The sequence below is a fragment of the Chaetodon auriga genome, chromosome 6, assembly GCF_051107435.1.
Source record: "Chaetodon auriga isolate fChaAug3 chromosome 6, fChaAug3.hap1, whole genome shotgun sequence".
NCBI classification, from domain to species: Eukaryota; Metazoa; Chordata; class Actinopteri; order Chaetodontiformes; family Chaetodontidae; genus Chaetodon; species Chaetodon auriga.
Genome location: NC_135079.1, coordinates 15,690,336 through 15,710,691, shown reverse-complemented (window position 1 = coordinate 15,710,691; position 20,356 = coordinate 15,690,336). Strand labels below are relative to the sequence as shown.

At 43.9% G+C, this 20,356-nt stretch overlaps 3 protein-coding genes across 6 annotated transcripts in view; 1 reads left to right on the top strand and 2 right to left on the bottom strand.

The window, feature by feature from the left end:
- Nucleotides 1-10: 10 nt before the first annotated feature.
- prr5a (proline rich 5a (renal)) lies at nt 11-8,243 on the bottom strand. 2 transcript variants are annotated; one of them, XM_076733549.1, is made up of 11 exons: nt 7,976-8,243; nt 6,596-6,726; nt 4,430-4,555; nt 4,271-4,351; nt 3,739-3,787; nt 3,539-3,596; nt 3,345-3,436; nt 3,078-3,218; nt 2,532-2,667; nt 2,161-2,433; nt 11-2,073 (listed from the first exon to the last, which is right to left on the bottom strand). In XM_076733549.1, exons 1-11 carry the CDS (start codon nt 8,051-8,053, stop codon nt 1,790-1,792), a joined length of 1,449 nt encoding a protein of 482 aa, XP_076589664.1. In that variant the 5' UTR covers nt 8,054-8,243; the 3' UTR covers nt 11-1,789. The 2 variants fall into 2 exon arrangements, with proteins under 2 accessions (XP_076589664.1, XP_076589665.1); XM_076733550.1 differs by lacking the exon at nt 7,976-8,243 and adding an exon at nt 6,950-7,935 and having other exon boundaries at nt 373-2,073.
- A 2,843-nt stretch (nt 8,244-11,086) lies between these two features.
- Nucleotides 11,087-14,037, top strand: rad52 (RAD52 homolog, DNA repair protein). The gene is made up of 9 exons (XM_076733551.1): nt 11,087-11,192; nt 11,282-11,349; nt 11,539-11,657; nt 11,952-12,027; nt 12,116-12,348; nt 12,446-12,624; nt 13,198-13,278; nt 13,396-13,617; nt 13,690-14,037. Exons 1-9 carry the CDS (start codon nt 11,144-11,146, stop codon nt 13,749-13,751), a joined length of 1,089 nt encoding a protein of 362 aa, XP_076589666.1. The 5' UTR covers nt 11,087-11,143; the 3' UTR covers nt 13,752-14,037.
- Nucleotides 14,038-14,399: 362 nt separating this feature from the next.
- LOC143321605 (serine/threonine-protein kinase WNK1-like) overlaps nt 14,400-20,356 on the bottom strand; it is a 28,226-nt gene continuing 22,269 nt past the window's right edge. For all 3 annotated transcript variants that reach the window (XM_076732042.1, XM_076732044.1, XM_076732043.1), the window contains 8 exons: nt 20,229-20,303; nt 19,960-20,079; nt 19,527-19,866; nt 18,747-18,924; nt 18,451-18,638; nt 18,122-18,283; nt 17,814-18,037; nt 14,400-17,647 (listed from right to left, as the gene is read on the bottom strand). In XM_076732042.1, coding sequence (XP_076588157.1) covers nt 17,258-17,647; nt 17,814-18,037; nt 18,122-18,283; nt 18,451-18,638; nt 18,747-18,924; nt 19,527-19,866; nt 19,960-20,079; nt 20,229-20,303 — 1,677 coding nt within the window. In that variant the 3' untranslated portion in view covers nt 14,400-17,257. The remainder of the gene's footprint in view (nt 17,648-17,813; nt 18,038-18,121; nt 18,284-18,450; nt 18,639-18,746; nt 18,925-19,526; nt 19,867-19,959; nt 20,080-20,228; nt 20,304-20,356) is intronic.

Genomic DNA, 20,356 nt, shown 5'->3' with positions numbered 1-20,356 from the left:
GCATATTTTTAAGTCAGGCGATGTATTTTATTTTGATAGGTGACTAGGTTTTCTGGTATCCCTTTGCAAAACAAAACCATGACTTTATCAGCTAATATAATTTATTTTGATAGATAACTGCCGGGTTAGAGCTTCCATTGAATGCATTGAACTCCATCTGCTAATAAAGGTCATAATATACAGCTGAAAGCTCTGAAAGAAAGCTAGTAATTCAGACCTTGAGTTAATGATGTACTCTTGCCAAGGCCAAGAATGAACATTGGAAAAAAAAACCAAACCAAAACAAAACAAAACAAAACAAAACAAAGTTTAACTAAATGGAAAAACTAAATCTAGCTGTGACTATAGATCATCGCCCTTTATTAACAACCAAACATTAAATCAATTGTTTAACATAGAAGGAGACACCCCATGTTTTTTAAATACTATTCAAATTTATTAACTTTTTTACTGGGCTAGTATAACAAATTAATACAAAGTACAACTCCGTAGACATCATAGATTGTCAAAAAAAGTAAAGTACAAAACGCTTGAGGTAAAACATCATTTGAAAAAGATTCAGTTAAAAAGCCCTTATTAAAACTTGTATTCGTTTAAAGGTAAAAGCTCACTTTACACTATCTAGCTGTCCTAAAAACCAACAATGCACTTTTATTTACAAGGTAGTGGTGGTGCAAAATACAGTGTGTGGGACGACATTCAGCCAAAATGTTCATGTCTTTGTCAAATGTAAACAATAAACATCGTCATATTCATCAAACTCCTGTTTTACAGAGCTAATACAGAAAAGCGAATGCGGTCACACTGATGTTTGACTAGAAGAGAATTTTGCATTAGCCGTCTATGAGCGCCGATGGCAATAAAAACAATTCAACAGTCCACATTTTCATAAGATGTCGTACAAAAGTGAGAGCAGAAGATCTCATTACTGTGTTACCGCCAAGAGGGACACAACAAAGCGTAAACAGAAAATATAAAACCGCTGTGAAGCTCAAAATACACATATACAAAACAAATCCATGAGAAATATGTTACGTTTCTGTTATCTTTCCATGTGTATGGGGGTTTTAAAAGCCATCTCTGCTGTGTGAAAACCTCGTAACTCCAATTTTGGTAATTTTTGTGATTTTAAACCTCATCTGAAGGATTACATGTCTCTCTGTGGGTTAAAGGATAATAATGATATATTGTATATTTAGGATATTTTCAACAAATCTCATGAAAACATGAACCAAAAACCGAATAATTCCTTTAAACAGGAGTAAATAGTGTATTTATTGGGTACTATTTTCAGATGCGGACTAACACACAGTCATTGCTCTAATGAGTATTTATAGTGTGTGTGGGATTGACTCAAAATAAACTGCCCACATTCATCCAAACCAAGAATCACGTCAGTGCAACAGTGTGGCTCATTGATGTGTTTTTAGTAGTTTTTGGCTTGAAATGAGTTCTGTAGCACAGAGGGATAAGATACATCAGGGTTCGGCTGTAGAGTCAGGGATCAATTCATCTCTGGTTTTCATGAGATTTATCATCAATAAAGAAAATACAGAATATCACCTCACTTTTCGCTTGCGAGCATTGTCTGACTGTAGGATAAAAGGCTTGTCACTCACCAGCGAAAGCACTCGGAATGGACTCATCATGGAAACTCATCGTACTACAGTAAGAGAGGAAGATGGTACCCATTTAATGAAATGTAGATTTCTTTAATCTTTCTCATCACAGATTACTACCGTACACACTGGAGGGGGGGAGGGGGCTGTGTTCCTTAAGGCAACCACAGCTACACAGTGCTCTGCCTACTCTCGCGACTGTACCCCATAGCCTCTGAGGAGTGAGGTGGGAAATCAATAAATATCCCATCTGAGTCTGAGTCTGCGGACTCTAGCACTTGTCCAATGATGGTTTCGGGGCTGGATGATTCACTGGGCGGCGTGGAGGATGCACCTTTACTGAGATCAGTCATCGTTGTTGTGGCCTCAGTGCCATGGAGAGCTCCCGAGGAGTGAAGGATGGAGGGAGACGACAGAGGCAAGTCCATGGCACTCGCTCCTGCTTGTACGATACCTGTGAAGGACAAGGTGCTGGATTATTATGGATTATTACATTTTGTTATTTCATAACAACCAACATGAGACTCTTAATCTGTCATACCATTGAACTGAGAGGCCACACACAGCCTGTTGGAGGAGGGGCCAGACAGTTCAGGTCCTGAGGCCAGGTCAGTGTAGGCCAGTCCTTGGTCCTCGAGGCATGATATAATCTCACAGGCCGAGTGGCGCCGAATTCCTCCACTGCCAACAGAGCTGGCATCTGGGTCATACTCAGCCACCGGGGTCAGCAGCAGAGGGATATTGTAGCTTTTCGATCGTACCACAGGGTTTTTGGAGGATTGATCCGCAGATTTGGGCCATGGTAAACACTTCTCTGAAAGACAAGAAGAAAAGTTCTTGATTAATCTACATTTCTAATCAGATGCATGCCCTTATTACACTGCCTTTAGGTTGATGCCCAAACTGTCTCACCCAGAACACAGCAATGGGCCTCAGCACCGTCTCCAGAGTAAAGCCCGTGGGTGCCCAGGTAGGGCGAGACCACCTTCTGAACCAGAGACTCGAGCCTCAGGTAGTCCTCATTCACCCCACGTGACTCATGGACCCCCTAAACACAGACGGAGGCCGGCATCAAAGTGTGAATTTAATGCTCCAATCACAGAAGTAGATACATAATATATTATAACGAACAATAAACAACAATTTTGATGATTAATTCCCAGATTAAGTCTGGATGTAATGGATTTAAATGTTAATAAGAAAACTCACCAGATCAACTGATAATGAAAACGGTCATTAAATGCAGACCTACTATTCACTCAGTTACAAGTGAGCCTAGTTTGAGATTTGTCTGTCTTGAGATTTGCTTGTATTTCATTCGATCGTGCACTCTGATATGCAACAAGTCAAGCTCAAAAACCTGATTTGGTGTTGTTTTGCCTTGCTGGGAACAAACAGTAACCAAACAGCAAGTGAGAAAACAAGCTATTAAGTTTGTGTTGGTGTGTGCAGGCGTACCTGTAGAATAAGCAGCATCTGTGTAACAGAGGGGGGCACACGGGCTCGAGGTCGAGACAGGGCGTCCTCTAACTTTACACTCAGTACTATGGTGTTCCTGAAGTGAAGCAGAGCTAGCTGTCGGACAGAGGGCTCCTTACCCTGCGCACATCAAGGACACAGAAAACAGCAGAACTGAACAACAAAGACCATCGTTCAGTACAGGTTGTTATAGCTGTTGATCCTTTGTGCGGCAAGGAAAAAAAAACAGCTGAGATGGCTGCGTACCTGAACCGGATGGAAGATGGCCTGCAGCATGGAGAGAACATCACAGAAGAAGAAGTCCCAGGTCTCTGCCAGAGAGTCGAGTAACTTCTGACCTGCATCCATCACAAAGCCAAAAAAGACAGCTGATTAAAGCTTAACTCACTGGCACACACCACTACAAAACGTATTCAGACTATTTTTCCTGTTAGTCGCACCTTCGTAGAACCTTATTTTGTCCCGAAGGATGACCATGCCTTTCGTTAGCAACTGGTTCTGTGAAGTACAGATAAAAGATGCCATTAATACAAACATTGGAGACACGACTACTAAAGAAAAAAAGTCCTCTGCTGCTGCTGCTGCTGCTGCTGCTGCATATCCGAATGAGTGTTAGCGGTATGTGAATACTGTGTATTACCTGAAGGTATTCTGTGAAGAAAGACCCCAGCTCAGTCTTCAACAGATGCCTGAAGAAACAAATGATCATGAGATGGATTCATCTGTTATTATCTGTTTTCTCTTTTCTGTGTCAATTAAGTGTTTACAAGCTACATTTAATTACTGATGTAAACCGATCCACCAAACGCCTGCTTCCCCTGCATTAGGACTGACAGTTTCCTGTGTAGTTGAAGAAATGTGCGCTGACCTCCTGCTGGCTTCTCTCTACATGGAAACATGTTTACCGGGCTATAATGGAGGCTGATGTGATAGAAGTGACGGGCCTTGTTTCGAAAGATAATGAGATATCTGGCAAGACCACATGACTCCCCAGGCCAACATGCAGTACACGACGCACACAAACAAACTCATTCACAGGAAAACGTTCACTTACAAAACATAGGACAGACAGTAATTATACTAATTATAGCACAAAATGGCATCAACAGTCTAAAATAAGGATGTTTTCTCTATACTCTATGAGTGCTTTTCCTGTGCCTGTCGAAACTCACCGGACACCTTCATTGAGGACGTAGAGTTCGTTATCTGCCAGACCTTTCTTCTGGAAGACAGCGATGACAGCATTGTGGATGCTGCAAAAGAACACACGCACACTGGTCTAGATTATTGTTCAAAGAGCATTTTCTGCACCTTGATTGCATCTGGTGTACCTGTTCCAGGTGGCATTGGCTCCTGCCCTCTTCTGCTTCTCCCCTCTGTCCTCTGGTGAACTTTTCTCACTCTTGCCCAGATCGCTGAGGCTGGGGGAGCTCATCAACTTCAGCCGGTGCAGAGTCCTCATGTGGGAGATAAGGAGGAAGCGGAGACAGAAACAGAGTAAGCACTGGGCAGGAAAGAAAGAAGGTCAGGCGGCGATTTGACATGCAGAGACGCAAGGAAGAAACACGAGGAGGTGGCTGGAGGGGAGAACATAAGCAGCGTGAGCCTGAGAGAGAGGTTGAGTACGCAGAGGGAAGACGCACAATGACAATACAAAGAGCGGCCGGTGTCAGAGGAGGAGAGAAGTAGGACAGAATGATGCATGGTGAAAGAGGGGCAGCACGTTAAGAGCAGGATGGGTGGAGCCAAGAGCCGAGAGGTGGGCCACCGCACTGCCCCAGGTCTCAGATGAGGAGAAAACAATAGCACATGCACCGATGTACGCATACTCTTCCTCCCTCTCCGCCTCTCTCGCAGTACAATACAACCATTGATGCAAACAAATATTTATGCAGAGCACAGATGCCAGAGGAACTGCAGGGTAAGCAGACTGAAGCAGTAGGGACTTTGTTGTGCTTGTCACTGTACGGCGAGGAGGTGGAGGAGGAAGTCGTCGGGCTTTTTGACAACAACAACAGGGATAGGAAGCTGTGACACAATGCGGGACAATGAAGAAGGTTTTCCTGCTCTCCCGTTTTCAGCACAGCTGGTGCAGGACAACAGATGTAAAAAGCAGCGCAACGTGTGAGACAAGAGCCCAACAGATGCTGGGTCTTTGAAGCCAGTGATGATGTTGATATTTGACAGTTGAAACATCCAGTTGCCCTCCTTTATGGTTGGAAATATCATTTTCCCACCCCTTCTGACTGTATCACGTATGTATTGTGTATCAGCTTGTTTGACATATTCATGAAAGCTATGATTTCTGCACTGAATGAAATATTGAGAGGCAGGACTCCATGTTTTTATGCCTGCACTGTCACAGAAAATGCAGATATTCTGGATGTCCTGTGCATGTTTTTGGACAAATTTTCGCAAAATTCAATCTCACATGTTTGGAGTCTTTGTAATGACTGACCTGGCAGTTCACCAATTGTTAAGGGGTTGAAGGTAAGAGTTTGAAATTTTTGAAAAAGACTCTTTGCTGACAGTTAGATGAGAGACACTAAATATGAAGCTACAACCAGCAGTTGATTATTTTAGCTTAGCATAAAGACTGGAAACAGGGACACACAGTTAGCCTGGCTCTGCCAAACTGTAACAAAAGGAGCTGTGACCAGCCCATGGCATCTGTACAACCACAATATGTTGTCTCTGCATGGATAAAAAAATGGAAGATACACAGGGTCTGATGGCAGATTATGGCAGAAATGAAACGTAATATTAGTGAGGAATATTCAGTCGGTTACAATCTGCAGCCTCACTGCTAGATGCCACTAAATCCTGAACACTGGTCCTTTAATTATTGAGCTTTAAAGATGCTGGAAGGAGGTTTCCCCCATTTCACGTCATTGTGCTAAGATAAACTAACTGGCTGCTGATTGTAGCTTCATATTTACCATAAGGACATGAGAGCGGTATTGGTCTACTCATCTGACTCTCAGCAGGAAAGCACGTACGAGTAACAACGTACAATAAACAATAAACTAATATAGCCAATATGCTGTCCCCCTCAGTTGGTCTAGCTCTGAACATTTACTTTCATTAAAAAAAGAAAATATCCTGAAATGAAATATTTTCAAGAGTGACTGGTGAAGAGTAGCACTTTGAAGAGGAGGAGAGATGATGAGTTGAAACCCACGCAGTCCAGAAACTCTCTGCTGACAGCCCGGCAGTAAACAACAGACCCCCATCCACACCCACGTACACACAGACACAGAGAGCATGGAGAGCGAGTGTCCAAACTGATGAGATGTACACACGTGAGGAAATGAATCAAACATCCCAAAAGGAGATCATGATCATCAGGTCAACATGTGTCGCAAGAAAAGCTCAGCTGCTTAGTTACAGCTCCTCGATGGAGAGACGGCGGGACTTTATGAATGCTAATTAATATTTCATACATTTACCAGGATGCTGTGTGCTGTGAAAGTTTAATCCCAGGAACCGAGCCTCACCTTCTGATTGGATGCTCACTGCTGCTGTCCATGTCTGGGCTCGGGGGAGGGGCCGAGAAGGTGCTGAAGTTGAGTGACAGGGGTCGGGAGGAGGGCCGGGAGGCGTGCCTCCTCCGGAGTCCGTCAAGCATCTGAACAGGAGAGGGGAGATGATGCTTCTGAAGGTTTGACTGAAGGTAAACATGTAGTCAAAGACACGTAGGAGTGATCACAAGCAGCTGTGTGAGGCATCGGTGATAAATGTCTGAGGCCCTGACACAGTCATGGCACCCCAGTGACTCTGAGACAATGAGTGAAATAAAGAACACTGAAGCACTAAAACATACAGACAAGACAAATTCAAGTCAAACTTACGGTCACCGGTCCGGAGGAGAAAATCAAGCCACACATGTGTGATCTCCTGACAGGACTTACAGTGTTAAATCATCTGAGTGCTCTCTGTTCCTTTAATCTTTTCTGTTATTTCAACACATTGGAAGTGTGTTGCAATCAGAGCTACGCCTTCACGCAGTCACACACACACACACACACACATACACACACACACATTACATCAGAGAAGAAAGGGGAAATGCGTGTGTGAGCACGTACAGTATGAGTGTGTGAGAATTATTCCTGTAAATGCCACGAAGCCATGATCCTCTCTCCTGGAGCATGACATTACAGTATTATGGGTGTCTCCCCACGGAGACATACTGTACAAAGTGAAGCACCACCCCCTGGTCAGAGGGGGGAACAACAGTCTGGGCTGTCACTCCTCAGACAAAGACACAACACAAGCCTCCTTCGCTGCCACCCTGCATGCGGGTGATAAAATGGGTGTCTGGTGTGTTTTCAGAGGGACTGTCCTGCACTTCCATGACAGTAAGATCTCATCTGAGTCAGAGGCGCAGAGGCAGTCTGCACTCTGTCTGCCCGACGAGCTCTGCCACGCCAGTCTGGGCATTTCTGCGTTTGTTCACCCCTCCTCCTTGTCTTTTAGGGGCGACCACAGTCAGATCGATGCCACTTTCAATTTCTATTAGTCTCCATTGCTTTTCTGGCCTATTCATATCGCGCTGTACCTCCCCTGTCATGCCTTTTCGACGTATAGCCAATCAATCGGCCAGACACGCCATCAACAGTGCACGTTTGTCCTACAGGGAGGAATGTAAAGCCAGTCGTGCGTACGTGGAGGTTTTTCTATTTTTTTCTACCTGTGTGGACGAGAGAATAAGGCAAAGTAACACTGTAAACAACGTGACTGTCTTATGAACACACGCACGCTGGGGCAGATGCATCATAAAGTCCTCCTGTGGATAAAAACTGTATCATAATGGCCACAAAGTTGCCGTATGTCATGCGCCTCTGCACGCCCACTGTAGCCTGCGCTCACCGTACCTTATCCCGTCGCGTTGTTCCTGATGGGATGAAACGATCATGTAGCGCCGATGGGAAGTGTTTACTGTCCGGGCTCATCAGCGGCTGGCTGCGCTACTGTTCCCCGCCGGTGTGCGCACCCACAGGGCGCAGGCGGATGAAGGGTCCGACCTGCGGTGCGGTGGAGGGGGATTCATTCATGAGGCATGCACCGCCGCTCGCTCGCTCTCTGGCTCGCCCCCGCTTTGTTTTGACGAGATGCAAAGCGAACCTGGTGGCGGCCACGAGCGCCGCGTGCACGCGCATTGTGGTTATAGCTGTATGCAAAAGAGGAGGACGGGGGGGGGGGGGGGGACTGGGGTTCAAGAGGAAAAAAGCACATTTTTGTCATGCCTTGGACATGCATGAGATGTTCAACAATTTTCATCAAGTATCCAAGCGCATACTGTAAGAGACACTTAGAGACACCCCATAATAAAGACAAAGAAAACTATACTGTGTCACACTGGACATACTGGAGCAAAGCCTGCATGCACCACGTTGCTTTGGCCTCCTGTGTGCATATGGCTTCATAAACGGAGTGGGGGGTAATAAACGCACAGTATGCAGCACTGACCCCAATCTATGCAGTTTAACACAGCGGGTGTCTTACCATCTGTCAAAGCAGGAGCCGGCTCTTTGCAGATAATCCCTTATTTCCATGGGTCGTGATGTAAATAACTGGGTCTCGTGAGAAACGTCACTGGCATAAAAATCACGCAAGAAGCACTGAGGCAAACAGTACAGTTCGGTTGCCCCCTCAGTATTTGAGAAATACATTTTTGCTTGGTGCGCGAATACAGCAACGCAAACACCAAATTATGACATATGCAGGTTATGAAAACTGATCTATTCAAAAGAACAAAGGGCAACACATTAACACACTCTGCAGCCCAAATATAACATGAAAGTTCTTTCACTGTCTGATCATTTTAAGACAATTTACTGTACCATTCATTTAGAGTGACAAAACCTGGGAGGCCAATAGTTGGAAGTCCAATATTAAAAAGAAGAATGGAAGAAATGAAGAAGCATTAAGTGTTCATCTTTTTACTTTTATTCCCCCAAAATCAAGTCAGTGTGGCGAATTTACAGTGATTTACAGCCACTTTCAAATAACATAAATATAGCCAATGCCAGCCTCACTGTAAATATCTGCATAGTGTCCCTAGTAAATGGATGCGCACTTCAGGACCGCCTCGTACATTCCTAAACATAGCCTTGAGAGTGTTGCGGATGAAGTAATACCATATATTAATGCACTGGATACTGCCGTTATTTTCTGTTAAAGTATTCATTTAAAATAAGTTGATTACACATTAATTAAGTAATCAGAATAAGCGTGCTACTAGACAAGTTTGGTACAAAAGTGTACTCATAATTGTAATTAATATTAGCATGAAGGCACTGAAGAAAAACCACAACGGAATAAAAAGCCTCTTTTTCCCAACAGGACCCGAAGGCAGCATAAACTCCTCCCCGGTTGTCCGCGCGGGAAGTTCAGATGTTCGTCTTGTTAGCTAAAATGTTCCTGCGCTGTGGCTAGCTTATCTAACACAGACATCACTCTGGAGGGACCTTAACCGCTGAGTTAGTGCTTATACTGATGGATTAACTAATTTACAACAACACCCGGTTATGGATAATATAATATTAGCCAGCTAACGTTAACTGAAGCCACCATTACTTGTTAGTTTGACTTGTTGACATGCTATGCTGCATACCTTTAACGTTAGCTTCGCTTCTCAGTCAGTTCTCGGTTAATTTGAGCTTTTAGTAACGAAGTTACCTTTGCGGATAGTTACATGGCGTATTGATAGGTTAGTTAGAAGACCTGAGAACAGTTACTTAGCTGTATTAACTACCACCTGTTTACTTGAGTGACTACAGGAGAGCTCTGCAGTCATGTCCAGCAACTCCGAGGAGAGGAGCAGCTCTGCACCCAGGAGCTTCGGACAGGTGGGTTCATGCCAGGTGTACAGAGAAGCTTCATACTAACACACCAGGCCCTTTACCTGAAAGCTCTTGTCACACACCCATTCAGATCAGGCTCAGGTGTGTAGAACTAAGTAACTAGCAGCATCAGGGTTCATCGTGTGTTCACGTCTTGATGTTATGAGGGAAATCCTGGGTTTCATCAGTCAGGGATGTGACGATTTGCTGCTTTTCTTGATCATTTAGGATAGTGCATGAAAAGACTTTGGAATTTTTTTGTGACATTTTATGGATTAAATGATTAATCAGTCATTCATGAAAATCAAATCAAAAGCACGTCGTCAGATTAATTGATTATGATTCTAATCATTAGCTGCAGCTCTAGAAAAGAAACCAAACATGAAAGAGTTATGGACTGGATCAGCAAAAGGAGGAGGAGATTAACACTGTTTTTTAGATGAATTGTTCCAAAACTATTTTAACAATGCTGTATATGTGCAATATATCACTATGTATTGTATCAGCTGCATAGATGAAAGTCATCTTTTAAACATTGTGGCCATATGATAAGCAGAAGGCAGTGTGAGGTGTGTGTGTGTGTGTGTGAGATTACTCACTCTCATTAATTAGGGTTGACCGGAAAACACCATCCATGCTTTTATTATGTCATGGTCTGTGTGTGTGTGTGTGTGTGTGTGTGTGTGTGTGTGTGTGTGTGTGTGTGTGTGTGTGTGTGTGTTTTTGCTCAGCTAACTGGACTGTGTGTATTGTCAGTGTACCTACACAGCTGAGGAGTACCAGGCGGTGCACAACGCTCTGCGACAGAAGCTTGGACCAGAATACATCAGTACCAGAGTGGCTGGAGGAGGACAGAGGGCAAGTCTTTGTTCGTCTCTCTGCCTTTGTTTTCTGTACTGCTGTGACGCCAAGTTTAAGTCAACTGCAGAATTGCTGCAAAGTTAAATGTGTCTGTCAGCTGAGTTAAAGTGAATTTATAAGCACATTGTTATTGCACAAATGCACTTATGTCATGTCTTTATATTTTCTTATAGGAGGAAATTTTACCCAAATTTGCCCATTTTCCAGTTTGACAAATCAGGTCGTGTAAGACCGTTGGATATAACCCTGCCTCTGCCTCTCTCATATCAACCCTTGAATGGACTCTTCCAGGTGTGCTACATTGAAGGACATCGTGTAATCAGCCTGGCCAATGAGATGTTTGGATACAACGGATGGTCTCACTCCATCTCTCAGCAGAATGTCGGTACGTCTCGGCTTCTTGTCACTGGAGAGTCTTGTTAAAGTAAAGCTGTTCACCCACAGCCAGACTAATGAAACACTTATGTTTCACAGACTTTGTTGACCTCATCAATGGGAAGTTTTATGTTGGAGTCAGTGCGTTTGTCAAAGTGCAGCTGAAGGTTTGTCCAATCACCTCATTCATTTTACTGTACTGATTGTAATTTCAGCGCTATTTTCACACAATGGATCATCTGATCAAGATTACTTTCTCTTGACATTTTAAAATCTTGTATTCCCTGTGATGCTCGTCACCCTCTGATGCTCATTCTGTCAACGTTTGTGTGTCACGACGTGTGCTTTCACTCCAGGATGGGTCGTTTCATGAGGATGTCGGGTATGGAGTCAGTGAAGGGCTGAAGTCTAAAGCTCTGTCACTGGAAAAGGCGAGAAAAGAAGCTGTCACTGATGGCATGAAGAGAGCACTGAAGTACTGGAATTAGCATTTTTATATCTCTCATCAATCTGAAATACAACCCTGACTCCAAAACAAATGATGATGCTGTGTAAACATAACTAAAACAATGTGATAATTTGCTAATCCTTTTTGACATATACTCAATTGAAAACACTGAAAAGACAGTAAGTTTAGTGTTTCAGGTTGTATGATAACAAAATATTTTTTTCTAAAATATGGTTTATTCTCAGTAGACTGATCAAATGCTTTTGCTGAAATTTGATTTGTATGTTTTATTTGTTTGGGTTTTGTTTTGGTCTTGTGGAGATGCTTCGGTAACGCTCTGGGAAACTGCATCCTGAATAAAGAATATCTTCTGGCCATTAATAAGATCCCCAAACAGGTTAGATGCATTATATGAACTTTTAGCAGTTTATATTTTCATTCAGTTCATTGGATGCTGAATCTTATCACTTCTCCTCCACACAAAGCCTCCTCCTCCTCTAGACCTGATGCAGACGAAGCGCTCTGACGGTGAGCCCTCAGTGGACAAGGCCCGCTTCTCCAGTCTGGTCCGGGAGGACAAGCTTGCGTCTGCGGTGGCACTTGGTAGGACACCGCTGGAGCCCAGAATCCTCAACCAGAACCAGAACTGCTCAGATGTTCATACTCCTAATGCTGCTGACTCTGCTCTCGACAGGCAGAGTGAGAACGTCTGCTCCAGGTCAGCAGCAGGGGGTCTAGTTCCTGTTTTTACTGGCGCTAACACTTCATCTCCTGTGCATCACCTCCGGTCTATTTCCTCTGTTTCTTCCTCCCAGACCTGTCATGGACTCGGTGTCTGCAGGGCACACAGACCCCAAACAGCTGAGAAAGCTCCGACAGCAGCAGCTTCAGCAGAAGTTCAGGAAAGAGATGGAGGCCAAGAAGCTGCAGGAGAAACAGCATCAAACCAAGTCTGAGGACACAGAGGTCGCCATTGGACGGGGGTCCAGTGGAGGTAAAGGCTTCATGTGTTTGCATAATGCAGAGTGATTTCATTCTGTTTAAAGGAGCAGTCTCAAACTCAAATGACCTGACACTGGACTGGGTGTCGGGGCATCTTGAATACTTTGGGGGAAAAAAACTCAACCCCCTTTTGTCTTTTTCCAGAAACAAATTCTCCTTCTTACCTGCAGTAACACACTGTGGGAGACTGTTCACCTTGAGAACAGCAGGTATCTGTTTGCAGATGCAAGAGGAACGTGTCACATTTAATGACACAGAAAATAATTAAATGAAACTGCTAACCTGTTTTGAAAAGTTGTGTAATTAGGCACAGCTTGCTAAATGTGAAATGTGACAGAGTTTATTTTCATGCTCTGATTTTGCAGCCTTACAAGTATGATAACATAAAAATAGTTGTTTTCAGGCCAGATGTAACATTAAATTGTAAACATTTGGGGGGGTTTGACATTGTCTCACAGGCTCGATTTGGCCTCCAGCTTTGGTTTAAAGCGTCTCTTTAACTTTTAGGAGTGCAAGTGTGTTTTTCTCTGGGCTTGTTTTTATACAGAGGTGTCTGTTCCTCTAGGTCATGAAGATGTACCCGCACTCCATGACAGCACCTCGACTGGACACAGGACCCCCAGCAGCAGGGACGAGTATTTAGCAGGTGCTGTAATCCACCACCAGAGGGCTCAACATACTGAGGCAGTGTGATGAGGAGACCTGCCTCCCTTTACCTCTTTGCACCTGTCAGTCAGTGCGATGGGTTTGTCTGTCTCTGCAGATGATCCTGAACTCTGGGATTTCACTCTGGATGGGATTGAGGAGCTTAATGTCCCTGCAGGTGGCCCACAGGCCAGAGGGCTCAGGCCCAGCACGCCCAGCAATCACCAGATGCAGACACGCAGTAAGACCCCTCAGAGAGCCCCGGGCAGACCTCCAGACGAGGCCCCATCATATAGCAGTGGACAGGACCGGACTCAGTTCAGACCTCAAGCAGGATCAGGTGAGTGGTTAATCTGTCAGTGAGCTGCTGGCTGAATTTTGTGGTCTTCATTGTACTATTTGAACGTTACAGGTGAAGCCTTCAGTCCATACAGACAAGGACAGTACATGAAGAAACGCAGACTGGACACTTGACATTATATGTTGTTCTACAACTTCCTCAACTCTTTATATTTATTTCAATATGTACATTTATGATGTTTGTTTTGCAATGGATTGCTGCTAATGACAGGTGTCATTTAGATGAGTTTTATGTATTTTTATATCCATGTATGTATATGTTACATATACATCACCGTTCAGCAGTGTAGAATCACCTTATATTGATGTTTTCTTCTTTCCTTCAGTCATGGTTATTTTTATACAGACAAACAGTGTAATTCTGACACCAAATGTATTATGTTTATTTGAAATAGTTTTTGTCCAAAAGAGCATGAAATAAAATGATAAAAACTTCACTTTACTCAGCGTCCCCACAGTGTTGCATGACGGGGTACTCCAGGTTATTACTGAACCAAGACAATGCAGCTGGACTCTGAATATTTTGGGAACCTGTTGTTCTTTGTGCTCTCTGCAGTCTGCTCAGTGGTTAGATACCTTTAACAAAGTATTAATGTACACTTGACACTGAAACAGGAACCTGCTCTTATTTTGATGCTGAGCTTCCAATTTATTTTTACCAATGACTGATTTCTTACACTGTTATTAAACTTGCTCAGAGGTTTGTGTATGCCACTGAACAGCATTTAGTAAAAAAAAACAAAGAAATAGCAAGACACGCACTTTAATTGATATTATTTTTATTTGTTTTTACATTTTGTACAATGTGAAAAACATACACAAAACAGACACTGAATCACAGGAAGTCAGTTAGGAGGGATCAGAAATAAGAAGTCAACATATTACTGCGTGTCAGTAGCCTCAAACAGTAGTGTAGAGGTCTGTGATCATTACTGATAGAAGCATAGTAGCATGTGGACCTTAAGCTTTGCTGAGAGCTTGTGCTGTACAGTGGCCAGTTGGTTGTCATTTGTAAGATTAAACATCAGTGAAGCCGGCATGCAGAAATCATATGCTGATAGTCTGATATTGAAGTTGTGCCTGTGATATTGGTGAATGGCAATTGAACAGATCGACACTTAAATGATGACTCTCAGGAAGGCAAGGAATAAAAAACAAAAATCTCTAATATTCCAATATCAAAAACACTGAAGTCAGTAACAACCCTCATCAGCATGCAAATGTTTCCATACCCCTCAGTCCCTTTAAAACTTTAAACATTGCATATTCTGCATTGCAGTAACTTATTTTTTCTCTAGAGAAGTTTAACTATTCGTCCAATCTACGAGCAGGCGAAAAAGTCACAATGACAGCATGGCACTCGTGTGAGGTGGGTGAGACAAAGGTTGAGCCAGCATGACAACTTTTAAACCTTTGCACAGCTCACTCGCTGCCTGAACAGGTATTTCTATTACACGGTTTAATGAGAAATCCACAAAAACAAATGTCAGCCAAATCCAAGAATGCATGAGCCAAATATACAGTAAATACACAGCCAACACAAATGTAACTGTAGAGAGAAAAGAAACAGTTTCCACATCAGTGTGCTCTTTGTTCTGCAGTCCTGTGTGTGGCGTCACGTCCAATGTTTCTGAATGTTACAGCCTCTGTGAGCTCTGGAGCTGCGTGTTGTGTTTACGTTGTGTTCAGATTTGAGCTGATTGGTCTTCTGCGGTACAGTCACAGCTACAGGACTAGATGAATCTGGAACTTGTCATTAGTAAGGATGCAAGGCACTAAAGTGTTCCTCATGTTTACAGGTTAGAGTGCATGTGCATGTAGAGTGGGCAACCACAAGCGTATTCTAGTGACTGAGCATCAGGTGAAAGCATTTACCTCACATTAACATATGTACAATTAAATAGAAAAAGAGGGGGCAGGGCAGTCATAGATAGAAGAGCTTAATAAACAGCAGGATTACTCCTGCCTAGTGAGTAGCATACCAATAACAACAACCCTGCAATTGCACTTTTTATATTCCTTTAACTACATGTTGTTTAACAACCTTTAAAAATAATTACAGTGAAACAACATCAAAATCTGATGGCTGAATACAGGTCCATAAAGAACATTTGTCTTATTAAATATACGCATACAAAAACAGACCACAGAAAGAGAGAACCCCAGACACTTGCGATTTGAGACATGACAGCTAAATGTTATGAGCTGAGATATTTAATGTGACGTGACTTTACTAACAACCTGTTCATCTGTGTACTGTGCACTATCTGTCTAAACATGTGGGAGAGGTTGGGAGGCTGCATCCCTTCCACATACACTACAGCAATAAACCAAAACTATACCACTGTGAATGATATGAGGAGCAGATCGTGAACTGCTCAAATGTCACTGCTAAGCACTAAGTGAAATGATTTCACGTGTCAACTTAGGATTCTTACCAAGATTTCATTCTTGGAAGGAGAAAAAAAAAAAAGAGAGAGAGAGTGAAGAAGAAGAAGCGAACACCCTGCGAACACCGTCCAAGCCAGATTGTGATATACAGCAGCATCACCTGTTCAGATTCAAACTTCGAATGGTGGTCAACACCGGGAAAATGTTTTTTTTTTGTATGGCAGATCCACTGGCTTAAATATCAGACATGTAGAATAAATCAGTATGCTAATAAATCTGTGTGGATAAACAACTCAAATCACAATGACATTGGACTCTCACAGGGACATAAATATGCTAAACATGGAATCATAACCCAGTGAAGAAATACCTATGTACAAAGTCAAAGTTTAAATGTTTGGGGAATAAGGCCACAGTTACAAGGGACAGTATATCTACTCTTTGCCATTATTGCATTTTACTTAATATGTAGCCACTGGGATGTGTTCATGCTGCAACCCTATCCATTTCACACCTGCCAAACTTACCGCGTCTTTCTTGTCATAACTCCTCCAGCCACACTTTACTTTTCCATCTCGGACAAACTGTCCCACTCTTTTCTCCCACTTTCCAGTACACTCCCCCTTTCGCTCTCTGAGACAACTTTACCGACCATCCCAAGTCACTCAACCAAATGTATGTTTAGTCAGGCATGTGTGCACACATGTGTCTATGTGATGTATTGGTTTAACTGTCTTCGGTCCAAGCTGGGCTTTAAGTCAGGACCAGTAAGGATGTGGACTAGAATCCCTCCTATTTTCTCCCCTTCAAAGGAATGACAACATTACATCTGCTCTCAAAAGACATCTTTGGCTGCTGTTGGTTATGCCTTTGGGTCATTACATCACCAGACACGACCAACCAACTCGTCACAGCTCGATTCCACAGCTAAGGACAGGCTAAGTGTGAGACTTTTGTGCTGTGGATGTGTATTGCACTCTCCCTCTAATTGCCAGACAGATTTCGTTCTGCCTGAGAGGACTTGAACCACACAGCTCAACTCTATTATACAGAAAAAAACAAACAAAAAACAAAACAAACATATAATAATAAAAGTTGAAATAAAAATAAAAAGCACAATAATCCAGTCAGCTAACCAGCAAACTGAAAAGAGAGCTAGTGGTTCTCCTTCAACAACTGTCTGCCCTGTGTGGTCCTCCGTCTCAGCCTGCACCAGGGCTCTGACTGGGCTACGTTGGCCTCAGGTTGGACGTTCCGGGGCTGACTGATTTCTGGGGGGCTGGTGTGGCTCCCATGTGGTAGCCTTGGTGCAGGGACACCGAGGCTGTTGTAGGCGGCTGGTACTGTGTTAGCGGCTGTGTGGGGTTAAGGATGCTGACCTGGCAAGTGCCTGTGGGTCCTGCCCACTGGGGAGTGCTGTATGGGGCTGAGGCGTATCCAAACCCCGGGGCAACTGGGCCCAGGGAGCCTTTACGAGGCCCCACTGGGACAGAGGGATTGGCTGGGTTAGGGAGGTGAGTGTTGGTGGTGGTGGCCGTGGCGTTGGAAGGTGTGGGAAGGGTCGGGCAGAGGTACCCTGGAGCTGAGAATTTGCGCCCCATGTTGGCTGGAGGGATAATCTGCAATAGAGAAAAAAGTAAGAATTAGTACGGAATATGCAGGATTACTACGTGACAGCAAGTACTCAACAAAAACACAAGCGTCAGACAAGGTCATAGAGTCATAAAATGCTCCAAAAACAGGACAGTTTTTACATTCAAGTCAAAGAAAGTACTGAATGCCTACATCATGTCCCAGTGCTCCCTGTGCCCCAGTTTTGGGACCTCTCTTGCACTGGGAGAGGCTGATAGCATCCCTGGCCCAGTTATCCACCAGTTGGTGCAGGTCATCAGTGAAGGTGCCCTTGCCCTTCTGGGTGTGAGAGGCAGTGGGTCCAGTCGCCTGGGCCAAGGAAGCAGAGTGGTTTTGGCAGTGGCCTGAACCATTTGTGGAAGTGGTCCCACTTGATCCTGGGAAACACAAAAAGAGGTGAACTAGAAAATAAAATCAATTCAAGCAGCTCACTGTGACGACTTTAAATGCCAGCCTGTTACCTGTGGAGCAACTACTGAGGCTGGGCAGGGATGGAGAGGATCTGAGCTGCTGTATGGATGACCTGCTAACTGCTTGTGTTGCCCCTGCTGCCGTTTCTGAGGGTGAACTTTGCTTTGGAGGGGATTCTGAACCACGAGGACTCTGAGCTGAGGCTGAGGATCCTGAACATATGAGCACAGTACACAGTGGCATATAAACCTTTACCCATGAGCGCAACATTTCAACAGGGTCAGCGATTTGAAAAGCATGTACATAAAGCACAACAATCGTAGCACTGACATCAAAGTGAGCATTGCAATGATTTTGAGAGGCTGTTCATTGTCCTTACCTGAGTGTATGGGGCTGGGCTGTCCACTACTGCGAGCAGATTTGTGGCTTTTGCGCCTACGCCTGCCTCCAGCCATTACCACAGCAGGGGAGAAGACAGAGGGCGGAGGAGGTTTTCCCATCCGCGTGAACAGAGACTCTATTTCCTCTTTCTGACGAGTCTGCAAGGCCTGGATCTCCATCATATGTCTGGGAGTGGGAGAGGAAAGGCAGTAAAACATTAAGGCATGAACTGTGAAGTAACATTAATACAAGCAAATGAAGGATGTGTGAAGCAGGATTCTGAATGCTGCTTACTTTTCTCTGAGACGGCTAATTTCTTTCTGCAGAGCTTCATCCTCGGTCTCAGAGTCATCGTCATTGTCACTACTGTAATGGGGATGTGTGTTATGAGGATCAGAGGTTGAGGATGAGGGTCCATTCTGCATACTGGAGCCAGGCGAATGACTGGAGCCTGCTGCTGGAGCCGGGGTCACTGATGGAAATCAAACACAATAAGGCCATTTTACTGGGTTTGCCTGTTAGGTTCTCTCATGCACCCTCAACATCTGCGTTCTGTGCACAGAATGTAGAAAATCTTTGTTTCAAGCAACTTTACTGACCAAATCCAGGGATTATCTTCTGATATTCTTAAAACATAATGGATTTTTGAGCTCAGTAGATACATAGTAGATTCAGTCTACTGAATTTACAAATGCTATCCAAAGCTTCAATTATCAATTCCCACTGCAGTCTCTGCCAATAGGATCAATCTAAAAATACGGAATGAGGCGAAGGCACCTCCAGAGAGTGCGTGACTTTTTATAAAGACACCTCTTTTATAATAAGGTGGCTGTGATAAATGGTCATCCATTTTTAAAATCCTCATTATGGTTAGCTTAGCCATTTCAGTTATATTGTTGGCAGTGAAAGAACTGTAAGACTGTGATGCACCAGTTTTATATGGTGCTCAGTATATCACAGCATAGTATATTAAGTATGGTATAACACGGAAAGACACTGTGTCCTATTAGTCCTGTGCAAGGAGGGCTTTACACTAGTTTATAAAAGATGATTTGCTATGAACCTAATGCACACCTGTGACTGAAAAACGTCCCACTTTAGAGCCAGTGGTTGGCCCAGATGTGGCACTGGAGCTCGCAGACACTTGGAAGCGTCCAATAGTGGCGGACTGACCGGCAGGACCAGAAGAGAGAGATGACGCTCCATTTACAGTGTCAGTGCCAACTCCTTTGGCCAGAGAGGATGACCGGTGGAGGGTATTTTCTGGACTTGAGGGAGAGGAGGAGGAGGAGGAGGAGGAAGAGGAAGAAGAGGAGGAGGAGGTAGAGGTAGAGGATGGTGTGAGGGAAGAGGAGGAAACAATGCTGGAAGGATCTGGAACACCTCTGGATGCACCATCAGTGGCAACAGACACCTGAGTAAGAGAGAAGGGCATATGTTAATGAACTAAGCTATAGATTTTATAATAAATTAACCAGATACATTTTTAACTGTGACTAAAACTTACTTGGAAACGTCCAAGAGTGAAACCGGCTGCTGGTGGCTGGACTCTGTTACCTCCCTGGACAGTCTCTGGGCTCAGAGCTCTCCTCAACTCAGCATCCAAGTTACCCAGGGGTTGCTGTGACTGCGGGTCACACAAACAGGATATAATGACCAATCTAAATAGTACATCTGTTCATCTACACGATTTGGTAAAACCCTACAAAAGCAGTAGAGCAGGTGAGATTACATTAATACATTATTACGTCATTACAGGGACATGGGAGACCTCACCTGGTTTGGTCCAGGAAATGGGGGTACAAGGTCAGAGGGAGGTGTAGCAGCTTGGTCAAAACCAGTAGGTAAAGTCTACAAAATCAAAAACAGAGGCAAGTCAAAACATTTATTTCAAAACAAACAGC